Source organism: Ptychodera flava, chromosome 15 (assembly GCF_041260155.1).
Source record: "Ptychodera flava strain L36383 chromosome 15, AS_Pfla_20210202, whole genome shotgun sequence".
Classification (NCBI taxonomy): domain Eukaryota; kingdom Metazoa; phylum Hemichordata; class Enteropneusta; family Ptychoderidae; genus Ptychodera; species Ptychodera flava.
In genome coordinates, this window is record NC_091942.1 from 25,442,671 (window position 1) to 25,459,110 (window position 16,440).

At 38.8% G+C, this 16,440-nt stretch overlaps 2 protein-coding genes across 2 annotated transcripts; one reads left to right on the forward strand and one right to left on the reverse strand.

The window, feature by feature from the left end:
• Positions 1 to 108: 108 nt before the first annotated feature.
• On the forward strand, positions 109 to 8,876 carry LOC139151663 (TGF-beta-activated kinase 1 and MAP3K7-binding protein 1-like). The gene is made up of 6 exons (XM_070724605.1): positions 109 to 322; positions 1,208 to 1,344; positions 1,984 to 2,227; positions 3,037 to 3,175; positions 4,301 to 4,532; positions 5,396 to 8,876. Exons 1-6 carry the CDS (start codon positions 272 to 274, stop codon positions 6,213 to 6,215), a joined length of 1,623 nt encoding a protein of 540 aa, XP_070580706.1. The 5' UTR covers positions 109 to 271; the 3' UTR covers positions 6,216 to 8,876.
• A 692-nt stretch (positions 8,877 to 9,568) lies between these two features.
• On the reverse strand, positions 9,569 to 16,114 carry LOC139151664 (perlucin-like). Its single transcript, XM_070724606.1, has 4 exons — positions 15,278 to 16,114; positions 13,080 to 13,257; positions 11,645 to 11,859; positions 9,569 to 10,618 (listed from the first exon to the last, which is right to left on the reverse strand). Exons 1-4 carry the CDS (start codon positions 15,348 to 15,350, stop codon positions 10,311 to 10,313), a joined length of 774 nt encoding a protein of 257 aa, XP_070580707.1. The 5' UTR covers positions 15,351 to 16,114; the 3' UTR covers positions 9,569 to 10,310.
• Positions 16,115 to 16,440: the final 326 nt, after the last annotated feature.

A 16,440-nucleotide genomic window follows, 5' to 3' on the forward strand; every position in this document is an offset into this window, starting at 1 on the left:
ATCCAACACATGTGTTTTAGGGCACTTTTTCCGTTTTACTTTTATCAGGACGAGAGTGCATGCATGTGGTTGTGATTTAATATGACCCTGGTTGACCCCTCTCGTCTCTCATCCGGGCATTGCCAAACATGGCTTCGTCCACAGAGCAGAAGGAGTCGGAAGGAGGAAGAAGCTCGTCATATTTGTTATGTGAGTTTCAGTTTTAATGTCGCTTAATCCGAAAAGGGACTGCATCATCTAAGGGAGGACCCAGGACACCTTTCTTGTAAAAATGTCGTCGCATCTGTCGGCTTCAACCCGACCGCCAAGAGTGGGTTTGCAGGTGAGTAACTCATTGAAGTTCGGCAAGCCCACGCATTGTCAACAGAGTACGAGTAAGAAAGGCAACACAAAAGTGTACTTACTACTCAGCGCTTATTTACCCGAAAGGTGCGCTGCTTTTCTTACTGTCATCCGGATCCCCTAGAAATATAATCCAGAAAGAAGAAAGAGGACCATGTTTTCATTGACCTCATCATCGTGATTCGGTGTACAATTTTCCGTTAACCGGAAATCAAGTTAAATCACGCCTCAGCAGGGTTACTTGTCAATTTGGAAAAATGGTCGTTGGGCTTCCTTTTTATTTGAATACAGTCACATTGTAGTACATGTATGTTACAGAAAAATTTATGAATACAACTAAATTGAAATGATTTTTTAGCCAGCGGTATTGCAGTAGGATGGTGCAATTTAAAGGGACGAAGTTGCTTTATTTTGATAGTTTGGTGATATCAAAAAAACATGGAAGACTTGCATAAAGTCCCTCAGTGTGGTGTACAAAAGACTGACAGTACTGCAAAAGTGTCAAAAATGACCCCTTTGCTGAAAGATAAAATGAAATTTTCCTATTTCGACTGCTTTGATATTAATAAACATTACATCGCCACTATGTTAGAAAACGCTGATATCCTTATCTCTATGAAAGACACTGCCAATTAAGATTTCATAACAAAAGCTTGCATGTTTTGACCATATGATGTTATTTTTAGATTTGTATACCATGCATTCTTCTATTTGTACCGAACCACACTCTCTGCAGGTGTGTGCTGTGTTGTAATTGAGATTGAATTAAAAACAAAAAAAAACTGTTATGAGACAAAGATGATAAACAGCCTGTGCCTTTACAGTGGATACTACACTCCTCCCATTCTTTATTTGTATTCCATAGAGCCATTCTTTGAGTTGGACTGATGACCTGCCAGTCTGTCGTTTGTCTGGTGTGGGCTTTTCCACCAATCAGATATACCGAGAAGATGGTGGCCGACTGGAGGAGCACGAGTTTGAAGATCACTGCTTCCATTTCAGGTATGTAGGGGTAACTCAGTCAGTGTTTACTTCCGTGCTCACCACCTATGCGATTGCAATCAAATCTTCATTGAAGCTAACAAAATCTGGGATATGTTCATCCTGCATGGCAAATGAAGTTTTCATCACTTTGGACACTGATTCGCCAATAAATGCTGAGACAAAATAATATGTGTTGTCACTCAATTGGCATGGTCTGTCATAGCAGCTTTACATTGTAAAATCATGTTTACAGTATATGTGTTTTCATGGGCCCTTAAAATCTTCAATATTTTATTTAAATGCACATACCATATGGACGTGTTATGCTTCACTAGTTTTAACCGACTTGAAGTGATGGTGAAATGTGAACTTGGCAAGATGAGGGTTCTACAGCGATGTTGCCAGCAATGGAAGTACCATAGACATGAAAGCTGAGCTATTTACATAATTTAATATGCCTGTAACATAGAGAAACTGTTTATGATGCAATTATTTGAAATTTTCACAGAGAAAGTATTGATAATAGAGTGGAACTTTGTAAATTAATTCAAACTTGTATCAAATGTATTTCATCGAAAAACACTGACACTTTTATGAAATTGTTTTGCTGAGTCAATATGAACTTGTGGACTTGAATTCATGTTACTCTCCGACCAGAACTGAAGATGGTATCCATCTTTACGGTGTCTTTGATGGTCACGATGGAGGAAGAGCCTCTCACTTTGCTGCTCAGAGGATGCCCGCTGAGCTGCTGCTGGGACAACTGAGAACAGATACCAACGACGATGGAGAAATAAAGGCAATACTCAAGCAAGCCTTCAATGGAGTGGAGAAAGGCTTCTTTCAGTCCATGGATGAAGCTCTGGCCGAGAAGACCAATCTTAAACTCCAGATCCCAGAGGTACAGTATATAGCATCCGAAACGGCGTGTTGGCCGATATGTCTTTGTCTTTCGCCAGCTGTAAATGAAAATGACTTTATGCCTTGATCTCTCAGGGATGCGCATGATGATGATTTTGGTCAAAGTACCAGAATACTATCACAGAATGTACTAAGCAAATCTTCTAAACCTGTTCACCACCATGGTTTTGCCCACACTTATTGTTATCAGTGGTGATTTTGGACCTGTTAACTAATAAGCGGGGTGAACAGGTTAAGTACATTACTCCTATTTACCCTTTTTTGGTCACAACTCTGCCATGGTAAACAAATGGGTTGTACCAAGAATGGGCGGTGATAGCTGAGGCCAGGCAAACAGACAATCAGTATTTCACAAAGCAAACCTTTTCAAATTTTAGATATATAAAGAAGGCATTCTTTGTCACATTCGGAAAATATATCCTTATTCCACTAATCAAGGATCTGCTGCCAGTTTTCCACTTAACGTACACATGTGTTAATGCAGTGGCATACCATCAAAACCATTTGTACCATGTCTTAGGTACCTGCCACCACCAAACCAGTGTTAGTTTCTGGAATGCTAGTATAGACTTAACCTGTTCATCCCCAATCTCTTGTAAACAGGTCCACATTCAACATTGACAACAATGGCTTTGGGCCAAACCATGGTAGTGAAAGGGTTCAACTGGAGCGTAACATTACAAGATCACGGTATCCCTTCATCACCATTTACTCTACTGCTCCCTCTGCGAGATTGAGAGACCTACATGTAACTGACAGGACTTTGTCGTTATTTGTCTTTTGCTGCAGGGTCTGAGTGACTATGAAGTGTATCAGCAGTATCCAGAATCTGTCAACAGACTTCAACAGTTGGAGAGTGAAATCAATGGTGGTACCACAGCCATTGTCACACTGATTGTCAACAATAAACTTTACGTGGCTAATGTTGGTAAGTCCATCTGAGTGTTATATCAGCTCTTCACAGTACACAGTTGCATTAAAAGTCTGAAATTTCTTTCTCCTGAGGGATTATGTCTGACGGGTTCCAGGCTGAATTTAATGTAACCCATTTACCCCAATTTTTAATAAATATGTCAACACCAACCATTGAAAATAATAGCTTTGAACCAAACCATGGTGGTGAATGTTCCAGTCTCAATGAACTTGCTTTCCAAATATCTGCTACACATTCTGTGTAACTAGCTAATTCATCTGTTCAGTACTCACCAGTAATCCAATTATGGATGTACATGTACATTTTCAGTCATAAAAATTCACACATACCCGGTACTCTTGTCAGTTTCCTTGAAATTGAACTAGAATTTCTCATATTTTTGAGATCTTTTCAGTGCGAAACAGACACTCTAGAAATTCAGCTTGGTGAAAAGATGACTATTTTTATTGATTCTTCCATTAAGTCAATCAACAAGATCAAAATTTACCGGAGAAAGATAAAACACAATAACTGGTCATCTAAAATGTACATGACCTTCAGAAATGGAAAATTAGATTTGAAATTTTATGGAGCATATCAACGTAGAGATGTACTACATGTTAAGGTACACATGCTCACAAATCAAATTTCTTTATAGCAACTCCCTGTAGCAGCTTTGAAGGCTATCCATACTCATTAGAGGGACAGTAGCCGTAACTTTTGATGATTATTTCCACTATATTTCTTCTTTTGTTGCTTCTCAGAGCATGTCCCAGATACACAGTATTCAGTTTGTCAACTCAGACTTCATTGCTATCGTTGACAATTGAATTCTGGTCCAGACTAGAACTCAAATTGAAAATTTACACTTTACACATACAGAGACTGTTGACAGGCTATATGATGTGTTTCAGCATGTTTTTTGGAGTAGAAAGAGAACTTGCAATTGACGTAGAATACAAAATAGCAAAAAACGTTCATCATCTCCTGGCCCCTTATAGAGATTCTTCTGAATATTGTGCCATAAAATTACCTTACAGTGTACATGAAAAACAGAATGACTTTCCTTAGATTAAAGCAACTAACAACAAAAGATGGTGACTGTGTGCGTTACGTAGGACTCTTCCATTTTACTCACAGGGGACAGCAGGGCCATTTTGGTGAGAGCTGATGAGGAAGGCCACCTCAAAGTGCAGCAGTTGAGTGTAGATCACAACATGCACAATGAAGACGAACTACTCCGGCTGTCACACCTTGGGCTGAACACGGAGAAGATACGACAAGCTGGGCGACAACTCGGTAATTGTGAAACAACAAGAAGTATTGGCGACTACAGCGTCAAGGGAGGATACAAAGACTTTGATCTTTTGAGGTTCGTAATGTGTGTGACAGTCCATGCCATTCTGTTCATCTGAAAGAAAGCACTATCTTTGTCATACAGAGCTGATTTGTAATGGCATCATAATTAGATCATTAACCCTTTGAGCACTGTAATTTTTTTTCCCAAAATGTCAGGGTAACATTTTACCAACTTTTATGAATTTTTCTGTAGTTTTTTCCCATGATTTTGGACTTAATGGAAATTAATTTTCATGGGCTATACTTTTTGACCAAAATTTGGGAAAAATCAGAAAAAAATTGTCTACATCTGAAAGAAATGTTGGCATTATACTGTATAAAGGCAACAAAAATCGACTTGGCACTCAAAGGGTTAACATGCACAGGAAATATTTGTCTAAAACTTCTGAGGAGACTTTTCGGAAATTACTATTATGGGAATGATGAAATTTGCACTTTATTACCACCAATGTCCTGATTGAAATGATAAAATCATTTATCAAAGAATTTGACCATAAGTTGCAATAATAAAGATAGATACACAAAAACAAAAGTTTCCTACTTTCTGTCGGCAGCAGTGATAGTTTGTGTATGACCAGCAGATTGCAGTCACTGCAATTGGATTCATGTCGATAATAGTACTCATGCTCAGGTGAACATCATCTCCCAGTAAAGGTGTTCATTGGTTGGTGACAAACAGCTAATGCACACTTTCAAATCTTTGCATCAAACCTTAAATAAATTCGTTTGTTATTAGTCGGTCAAATTAATCCAGAAACAGAGCTGTGAATATATTCCGGTACTAAACAAGCAATGTGCCCTGCAAAATAGATATCTTATTTTATTTGTGCAGATGTTATTGAAATTGAGAATAAATGTCTGTGTGTCCTCTTTCAGTGTGGCACATAGCGAACCTGTGATTGCAGATCCTGAAATTATTGGCGGTCTCCCAATTGATGAGTCGTGCTATTTTCTACTTATGTACACCAATGGACTCTATAAGTCACTTGAAGAATCCACCGATACAAAACAGGTGAACTACGAGATCGCAAACATGGTGGCGGCAGAATTCACCATCCAGACCACGTTGAACGGAGTGGCGCAGGCAGTCATTGATAAGGTGGTTCGCATTCACCATGATACGTTCATGAGCGATAACGAGTTTTCCAAGAGCTGCGAAAGGAGAGACGACATCACCTTGCTCGTCAGGAGCTTTAACATGCGACTGGGGACCTCGTTGCAGAGTCCCACCCAAGGCGGACAGTACAATCCCGTGACGATACCTTACACCCCAGGTAGCGGAGGGGGCACCTTGACGTCGCTGGTGATGCCACCACCGAACATGACCCCCAGGCGCTCCAGCGGGCCTAACCTCAACCTGACACAGCAGGATCTGAAACCGTTGCACGTTGAAACGAACTTGACGCCAGGGAGCTCGACGCCAACCAAAAGCAGTGCAGTCTGGGACAACACAACAACTCCAACAGGTGAGAATATCCCCCCAGCCACTGAAAACAACACTCAGACGAGCACGGGGAGTGACACGCAAAGCAGTGGTGAGGAGAGATACCTGTTTCAGAGCCGTCACAGATCGCAAATGGTCGAAACCAACCAGCCTGACAAAGATGGCCGCATCCCGGCATACGTCGATTTCTCTGACTTCTACACTGCGTACAACGCAGCATTACAAGACGCAGGAGCTCAACATTCACTGTGATTTCAGAAACTTGGAAACAATCTTTTTTTATGCTTTTGAACCCGTTAAGGGTCACAACCCATCATGATGTCATTGGTCACTGGGGTCAGAGTTCAAGGGTCAACCTTTTCACTCCCAATGCCCTGTAAATAGGTCCACTATCACCATTGAAAACAATGGACTTGGGCCAAAGTTTGTGTTAAGGTAAAGTCAGCTGTTTATCAGTTACAATGTGGCAGAGTGTCTCAGTACATGTATCGTGAATTTTACCTGCAAAATAAATCTTACCCCTTACTTCAGATAAATTGACTGCAGGAGGTAATCACAGCATAGATATAAAAGAATCATTGATTGCATGATCAATAAGGAACAGGACATGTACGTATTATACAATTTGCGCTGGTAGTTTTTAATTGAGTGGCAGGTTTGCAGGAAGCTTTAGAAAATGCAAAACTCATATTTATAAACTCTTACACGAACGTAGATTTTCTTGAGGGTGTAGAATCTTAGCAACCACCAATAAACTTCGGTGTGGATAACTTGTGTACAGAAGAATGTTTAGATACAGTCAAGGACATCTAAAAAGAAAATTGTTACACTATAATTTGAATATAGTCCTTTGTTATTACTTTTAAGTGCTTCTAAGGTTGATATCCCCACAGTCCCTCTATCCATAGAGGGACTGTGATATCATAAACAACTGCCATCAAGAGGACACAGCAGTCAAAAATATTTTCACTTCACCTCAGGTCAGCAAAACCAGTCTTGTATCCAGTTATCTCTTCGACCTGTGTTAAGAAATGTGCTGGTCCTGCAGTAGTGCGCCCTCAAACTTACAAGATGTTCATTGATTCTTTGAGTCAAAGTATAATGTGTTCTCAGTGAGAGCAGTTCTGTTGTCCCCTAAGTCAATTGCATTGGCATACCAAGGGAAATCCTGATAACAAGACTACCAGCCTTGTCAAAAACGCTGCTCTGCAGTCAGTGTAGTGTCAAATTGGCACAGAGAGCATGCTGCCCTCCAATTTTAATTTGACAGTCAGAATTAACAGATTTTTTATCTCACATGCACAGCCGTCAGTACTCGTCAGTCCACTTGTGTCCCCCTTGATCAGTGGACAAAAGTTTAAAAACATGGGTGGCCAAAAACCTTGGACAACTTGCTCGCTCACTCTTCTTTGTATCCTTTGAAAAATACATGTACAGTGAAATTGAATGAATGAATGCTTTATTTCACCAGATGCTTCACAGTATGTACAATAATGAAAATTATCAGAAAACTGTGTATTACTGAAATCGTACGAAGTCAAAGAAAGAAAAGCACATTGCAATATTGTAAAATCTGGTGGGGGCCATGAAAATAGTCTAAAAGGACTAGTCGAGTTCATGGCCCGTGAGTATACTAATAACTATTCGGTACAAGCTTAAGTGTGATGGAGGATAGAAACAAACACAGATTTAATGTAAATTCAGTAAGTGATGTTTCAATGCAGACTTGAAAACTTGTCTACTTGACAATTGTTTGAGATAGTCAGGCAGCGAATTCCAGTGTTTCACAGCTGCATACCTAATGTTATGTTGTGAATTGTCAAATTTGAGCCTGGAATACGAAAATTTTCAACTTGTGTTAATCGTGTTGGATACGAGTGCTTTGGAATCTCAAAATAGTGTTCAACTGTATGAGGAAGATTGTTATGTTTCAAATCATAAACAAACATACAAGTACAATATTACTCAGTTTGTAGATATCTAAAATATTCAGTTTGTAAAACAGAGGTTCGGAATGAGCAATGAAATGAGAAAGGTAATTGAGCGAACAATCCGTTTCTGAAGGCGAAAAATTGGCTCTAAATAGCTGAAATAAGTGTTTCCCCAGATTTCCAAACAGTACATTATATGAGGTAAGATAAAAGCATTATATAGTTGAATGAGAATGGATTTTGGAACATAGTGTCTTAGTCGTGTAATAATACCAATTTTGGTGTAATTACTTCAATGACCTTTCGTATATGATATTTCATGACAAAGATGAATCTATTGTAACTCCTAAATAGCTTGCACAAGAAACTTGTTCTATTGTATCATTCCCAATTGACAGATTTCCTTCAAACGTGGTGTTTCGCTGTGGTGTCTTTATGATCATATAATTGGTTTTGTCAACGTTGACTGTGAGTTTGTTGGCCATACACCAACTGATAATTTCATTAAATTGACACAGCAGCTTAAATCAGTGATGATGTAATTGTTTGTAGTATATTTCTTACCTTTACATATTATCAGGTGGTTAATAAAACATGATTAGAACTACTTTGGGATTATTGGATATCGTAGTACTGTTGGTTTATTAATCAGCAAATTTAAACTCATCTACTGTTTTTTGCAATTCACTTGTTTTATATGGCAACTTTCAGCTAAAAGGACACCGAACCCTTTTGGTAATTTGAACAATTTAAAGATCCCATTGTCCCAAAGTAGTTCCAATCTTGTTGTAATCATTCTATTGGAGATGTTCCCTTTCATTTTGTTTTGATATTTTTTTGCTTCTTTGATTTTGTATTTTTTGTCCTACAAAACAACTAAGCCTTGCTATATCAACTCTAGTTCACACTAGTCATGTGTACCGTAGTATGAAGCCCTGTGGGGCACATCATGTGGTAACATTAAAAGTGCAACCAAATCAAATGATCTGTATCGCCTCTCTATGGGTGTCTGTCTTTCCATTATGTCTGTTATTCTTGTCTTATCTCTGTCTTTCAACTGGTCCACGAAGAAAGCAAAGCTGCCCAGCAAATGATTGTGCTTGATTTGTGGACAGCAAATGCATGGGCTTGAGTTACCAGTGAATTCAAAGAAACCATAGGAATGACTAGAAATTTGCATTCAAGGTTTGTGTCATGAAAAAGAATTTATATTTTGGTTGAAAAAGGAAAACTCTGTCAAGGGTTTTATGCAGGTACAAGGAGAGAAAGTGCTGATTTTTTTGGTCAACCACACTACTGTTCAGTGAACCAGCGTTTTTGTCAATTCTCACAATCAACTACACAGTTTGCTTGATGTTTGTTAAGAATGAATATCATAAAATTTAAATGTTGCAGCTATGTTGACTTGATGCATCTAGATATAATGCATGAACTACATTGTAAACAAGAAAGTCGCACAACGCAGGTCCGACGACTGCCTACCTTTAAGCGAAGTTTCATGAGTACTCAGTCCTGAAATACGGAAAACATCTCATGAAATATTTTTCGCAAAGTATCCTTGTCTTAAAATGTCAACCTATGAGCCCTCGACGAATATCTTTTTAGGAGCCAGCTTGTGAGTGCGCCCTCGTATATGACATGACAAGTGCTTCTGCCAGCCTACCGTGACCCGTGCTGGACCCAGAGTATACCGTGTACTTATAAACCGTCCTTGTATCGCTTCATGCCACTGTGTGTTGCCCTAGTGACGTCACCCTTTGATAAAAAGTCCAGACAGTTTAAATTTACTCTCCCGAAATATAAACTGCATTTTTCAATAAGAAAACACTATAGGTTCTTTCAAGAAGGCATATCTGAAAGCAAAGTGTGTCAGCTGCATACAATCGATACAGCTAGAATGATATTCCTTTTTATTCCATGCAGAGTTGTTTCTAAAGCAACCGGTCTGTAAAATCAATCGACCTCAAAATTTATTTTTATGTAAGCAAGTTTCTACCATAGACCATAGAAAAAAGACTATTGTTCTACGGAATTGTACAAATTTTGCCACTTTATCTCGGTATATATCTCAAAAACAAGTTCCCTGTCTATTCACCATATTACCGCGAGCAGTATCAGCGGAAACAAATGCACTTTATCGCGGTCATTAAAAGGTCTGGTCACTTTTGCATCGCCAAGTTAGGTGCATCACCGGAGAAATGCCAGAATACGATACAAAGGAAATCACTTAAGGTAAAACGCGCCTCGGGGACAGATAGTCGGATTCTCAAATTTTTTGATGAAATATTTTAAACAAGCATCATCGTAAAATACTCCTGATAAAGATTTCTAAAAATCAGCCGGTTTACTACCCATTGATAAATTCAATATAAAAGAACGACTTCTTGCTAAGGGTACGATGCCGTTCGAATCATGCCTATGGTGAAGGTTCGTACATGTCGACTCCGTTCATTGTTACTATCGGGTACGTCTCAAAAACACTGGTGTATAGTTTACAACGGTGCAGTCCACCCGACACCTCCAGCCGTTTAAATGTGAATGCCACGCACTCAGTATAGGCGGAACACTTTCTTGCACAATCGATGGCGCTGTATGATAGGCCAACAGTCAGATAAGGGGTTACATTCGGCGGTCCGGAGTCCACCTGTGTCCTCATGAAGTGATTCCATCGCTCGTTCGCTAACGGAGACAGGGTAGAGGGAGTAATTGTTGTCTGGATTGGAACTGTAAATTGACAGGGAAAAAAAAGATTTATTTAATGTTTGCGATAACGTCATCCCCATGCCAGAAATTATAAATCCTAAGCCAACGGACAGGAAGGGTGGTTAAATCTTATATATACTTGTCCCGTTACAGCCCTACATACTGTACATCCTAGACTCTTTACCTGTTTCAGTGGTCACCGAGCGACAATCACGTGCATCAGTCTCATGCTGTTGCACTATCATCAGACAACTGTCTGATCATCGCGTAACAACGTAAAAACAAGGGAACAAGCTTATGATCATTACGTTACCATAACTGAACACACACATACACGGTTTATATATATATATATATAGAGAAGAGAGAGAGAGAGAGAGGAGAGAAGAGAGAGAGAGAGAGAGCTAAGAATCCCCTTAGTTCTTAGTTCTGTCTGAAGATTGCAGTTAGTTCAAGTTAGTTCAAGACATATTAGCTCAAGTACAAAGTAATAACTGATCTAAACTTAAGTAACTGCTGCTCTTTCTTTGTACTTAAAGTAATATATATATTGTTATATATATATATATATATATATATATATATATATATATATATATATATATATATATATAACAATAAATATATTAATATATATATATATATATATATATATATATATATATATATATATATATATATATATATAACACTTAAAGTACGAAGTAATAATATCTGTCACTTAAGTTTAATTCAGTTATTACTTTGAACTTGAACTAATTTGTGTTATTATTCGTTATTATGACTTCCACGACTTTTTAACCCGCCATCACAGTAGCGGTAACTCCAAAATCAGTGCGAAAACAACCACCAAAGCTCTAGACTCACAGCTACAGCTAAATGTTTGATGTTTGATGTTTCAAAGACACAAAAAGGCATAACAGATTTCTGAAGTAATACACAATCCCCAACATTGATGACGGGAGAGAGTGAGGTTGTCTGATTCTATAGAACATACTAGTATGATTGAATCAATCACCATGCTATTTTTTCAGAATTCTTCCTTACCGTTGTCTTGTTCGCACACGACAGGGTGATATTGCGCGCACGGTTTATCGTCCCATTTCCCCAGATCCACTTTTAGCATGAGAGCACAGTTTTCGTTCGCCGTACCGTCAGGTTGACCGGGTCCCCAGTTTGAGAACAACGGTGCAGAGGTTTCGGCGACGTAATTCCAATCTCCTTCCGTTTCTTGGTCGTTTAGGCCTAGCCAGACTTCTTCCCTTAGATAGAGCAATTGAAAAAAAATGTTTCAGATCTTTGTTCCTAGAAAAAGTTGTACAAGGGTAAAAAAGGGAGCCGTTTCTGATCAGCTCGGCACACCACTTGACAGCTTCCAAGTAAGCAACTTCCTGTGGAGAGAATGAAGTATTGCTGTCATACCATGCTGTGCTTTTACACATGACGAACTACCTCCTCCCCAGCATTCAAATGACCAGAATTAAATACAACACATGAAAATTAACAGTTGACGATATGTTTGGAACGTCCGCAACTATAAAATTTTGAAAATTAAAAAAAAAATGCGCGTCATTGTCCCATTCTTTAAAGACGCCGTTAGCAGAAACAATTAATTCTTTCAGATTGTTTTGATTTTTCGGATGGGTCGCTGTGAAATGAGTGAACTACAAATGGGGTATATGAGTGGTTAAGCGATATTATTGGCTCATCTTTGGGTGAATTTGGTCAAGGAGGATTTTTTACGTACATGATCTTATGAAACGATAGAACATAATTACAGGCAGAACGTACCGCGACTAAATGTTGCGCCTATTTAAGTTCTTATTTAATGGTCAGTACTGTATTCATGTATTCTAGTATGCGTCTCTAAAGTGAAAGACTTAAACTTTTCCTCAAAATTTCCTCAAGGAATATTTTAACCATTCTCTTTCATAATCAAGATTAAAAATCGAGGGTCATCGTGCAAATTACGGTTCTGGAGAAACAAATTACCCAAGATTTACCGGTATTTGAAATTCATGGCCGCCATCCCTGTGTTAACTGTATGGAGAAAATAAAATTTTCGATTTTTGAAAAACTGAGACGGTAAAAAGTTTTCTTACACCACAGACAAATAGAGAAACAGACTAGCTACGGGTATTGTTCAAGGCTTGAAGCGGTTACGTAACCCATCCATGTTCCCCTCGCCTCACGTAGCGCTCGACTCTCTTTTCCGAAGAGTGCCGACCCTGCATCCTTCGGTAATTTTCGGATTTTCGCCAATAGTTAAGCGAGAATATGTTCGGCAAAGTTTGTGTTGTTGTTGTCGTGTGGCGCTGAGCGGAATTGGCGTGCTGGCGAAAACGGGACTGTTTTGAGCTTCAGAAAAGTGAGGTTTACCATTTTAAAAATTCCTCTCATATTTTTATGAATATATAATGAGTGTGTTTGAACCAAATTAGCTGCCAGTGTTTTCTCCTGTGTACCCTATAAAATCACTTACAGCCCAAGTGTCTCCGAAAAACCAAGCAAAAAGTCGTTTTCTTCCTGGTTTACGACATCAACCAAGTGAGCTCCGTCCACTTGGCACAGAGTTTTCGCGTGAGCCCAGTGGCCTGACATCGACATGTATCTGTAGCAGCGTGTTCCATTCAAGCCCGGTATGTAGTTCGTCGGACACCCTGACGTGGAGAGACAAAATGTGGCAAAAATATTTCATTACTTTCCTGAATTTCCATTGTTGTTTTAAAATACAGCGATCTTGATACTTTCAATCGTTGCTATTCCGTTGAATGAGATTTAGGCATATGAAAAGAATGTATTTTTTGAAAAAAAAATTGTAATCGTGATCATATCTATCTATCTATCTATCTATCTATCTATCTATCTATCTATCTATCTATCTATCTATCTATCTATCTATCTGAAACTGAATGGTATATGCGTTTTGACTTGCTATGTGGAGTACAAAAAGAACTTGCAATCGCCATAAAACATAGAAAAAGTGAACAAAATCACCAAACGTGTCAGTTAAATGTTTATTCCATAAGATCGCGCATATTTCCATCCAACATGCTGGTGGTGAATCTGAGGCTGTTCTATCTGCATGTGCTTGTACGAGTGTTCTGTTCAGGAGTAGGCCTAAGGGTGTGATTGACGTGTCATGCGTGGCGAGTAACCTTCGTGTATACAATGCTAATGAATTTTCATTCATCTACATATTTTTACATAAGGGGACTAGAGATTATTTCTCAGTCTTTTACGGGCGAATTTTGCGATTTTTTTGAAAGTGACTGTCTGCTGTAACGCCAAGTCGAACCGTTCAATTCAAGGGAGTATCTGTATGTGTACTGTATGTCTCTGTGTAGGAAAATATGGGTTACGAACTCCCCGCCCTGTCAGCATGTGAATGTAGACTTTGGTCGATAACGATTATGTGATTTGAATTTGACGTCATCGATTTGATTGATCTAGAAAACGTCGGAGCGTTGCCATCGCAACCAATCAAGAAACAAAATAGATGGCCAAGTGTCAAAGAGCATTAAACTGGTCCAATAATCATTTCCATTCAAGGTAATATATTACCAGGTCCAAAACCGTTCCCAAAAGAGGCGATAACTGCATTGGCCGATTAGTTATATTGCGCTTGTTGATCTGCTCCTCCCATCGAAACATATTTCGCCATTTTAAAAATAAAAATTAGTCTGTCCAGGAGAATGGCGGTGATTTTTGGCATTCAAGCGAAATATCTAACATTATCTTTAAAATCGTTCGTTAATCAGAACAAACTCAGGCATTTCAGCTTTGCCGTTAGAACAATTCAGAATTCTCAACTAGGACCCTGCACTAGAAATAGAATGCACATTGGGGACAGATTGTCGGAATCTCAAACTTTGTGGGGGTCATTTCAAAGCTCGTGGAGTGGGGAAAATTCTACCCGTCTTAGGTTTTCGAAAATGTATTTTCCCCCATAGAGTTGCGACGGGGATGGCGGCCATTTTGAATTTTTAATTTCGGTAAATGCTAAAGCTGGTGATTTGTTTCTCTAGCAGGCCTACAAAGCTTGTGATTTGGTGAGAGAATGGTTGAAAGTTTCATTACAGTTTGAGTCTTTCACTTTCGAGGCGCATACTACCTTGATCTTGGTAATCTTAGTACGTAAGGTAATATGCGAAAGTGAAAGACTTATACTTTCGCTCAAACTTTCCTAAATGAAACTTTCGACCATTCTTTTACCAAAGGAAAAATAAAAATCAGTGGTCAACCTGCAAACTTCGGTAATAGAGAGACAAATTGCCTTAGATTTCCCGATATTTGAAATTCAAAATGGCCGCCATCCCTGTGTTACCGCTATGGGGAAAAATGTTTTTTGGGTTTTTTTTTCGATTTTTGAAAAACTAAGACGGTGAATACTTTTCTTTCATCAAGAGCTTTAAAATGAATCCCCACAAGTGCTAGGTCAGAAGAGAATTGATACAATTTGAAAGCCATAATTTCTGTCCCCGAGGTGCGTTCTATAATGTATTGTATATGCAGTGGACCTTACAATAACCGTTGGTCTAATGCTAGAGTGATGAATTATCATGTCTTGTTATGTTTGAGATTTTGAACATTAAGAAAGTGTAAAAATTTTCATTCGTGCAAAAGTAAAAAATCCACGAAGGTTTCGCCCGTGGGCGACTTTTCATCATGATAACATACCTGCCATAATGATGTCGTGTAAAGACATAAACAGGAAAGTGCCAACAAGAATACTGTTCACAAGGCAACTCATAGTGCTCCCGTTAGCTTCTAGGGAATAGACTTTTTAACAGCGTTCGACTTGCACAGTCATGATCATGATACCAATGACGTCACACTTTCCGATTGAGATTGTAAACAAAGCTGCAAAACGAAAGTATGTTTACCTAACACGGTATAGCCCTAAAAGCAGCGTGCGAAAAACTTTCTATTTTATTCACATACCAAAGACAACATATGGGAAGGAAACAGAGTAAGCTTAGTTGACAAGTGCAGAACGAATACTTTCCAAGACGCTCGTTCAACGTCTGCCATATTATTGTAATATCTTCCAGTAATCAATCTTGTCCGGTCAATGCAAATGTCAATCATATTCGTTGGGCTTCGAACGCAAAATCACGATGGCGATTGGCCGACCATAATTATGATTGTATGTACATATCGCGCGCTTGCACGGTTGCATGTCGTCTGGTTATAAACGCAGCAGAAGAGGGCGCTTTTGCTTTTGAAGTTATGCGCTTCTCGAAAATAAAGGCCGTTTAAATTATACTGGTCAAAATAAAAATTCAAAACCGTTCACTTTGGTGCCTAAAATTATGGGGTTTTCTTGCAGTATTTGAATAAGTGAAGGAAAAATTGTTCATATTTTGTTTCCTTCTTGTATATTCAATGATCACACGTACTCGTGAACTATAACGGACGAATTAAATTTGAATAGCGCTGATCGCAAATGACGTCACTGTTCTCTTCATTAATATGCATAAATAAACATTTCTCCACATTTTCCGCATAAACGACGATAATAAAACCTGCGAGAGTAGTAAAGAAAGCGTGGTCAACTGGGATGAAGTAAGAATTTTACACCCATTTTATTCATTTATCTACATGAAGCGAAGGAAAATTTAACCATCCATGTAACTAAAGTATGACCCTGACCTATATATGAACTCACGCACGCGCAGCAGTGCATTGTCCTGAACTAAGCGGGGAAATCCCTGCTGAGCATGTTTATACATGTACGGGAAATTCCGTGTGAGTCATCACCATCAAACTAGCCTATATAAAGGACCCCCGTTGTCAGTCAGTCGCGGAGTCTAACTGATGTGAATTTTTTCTACTGCATG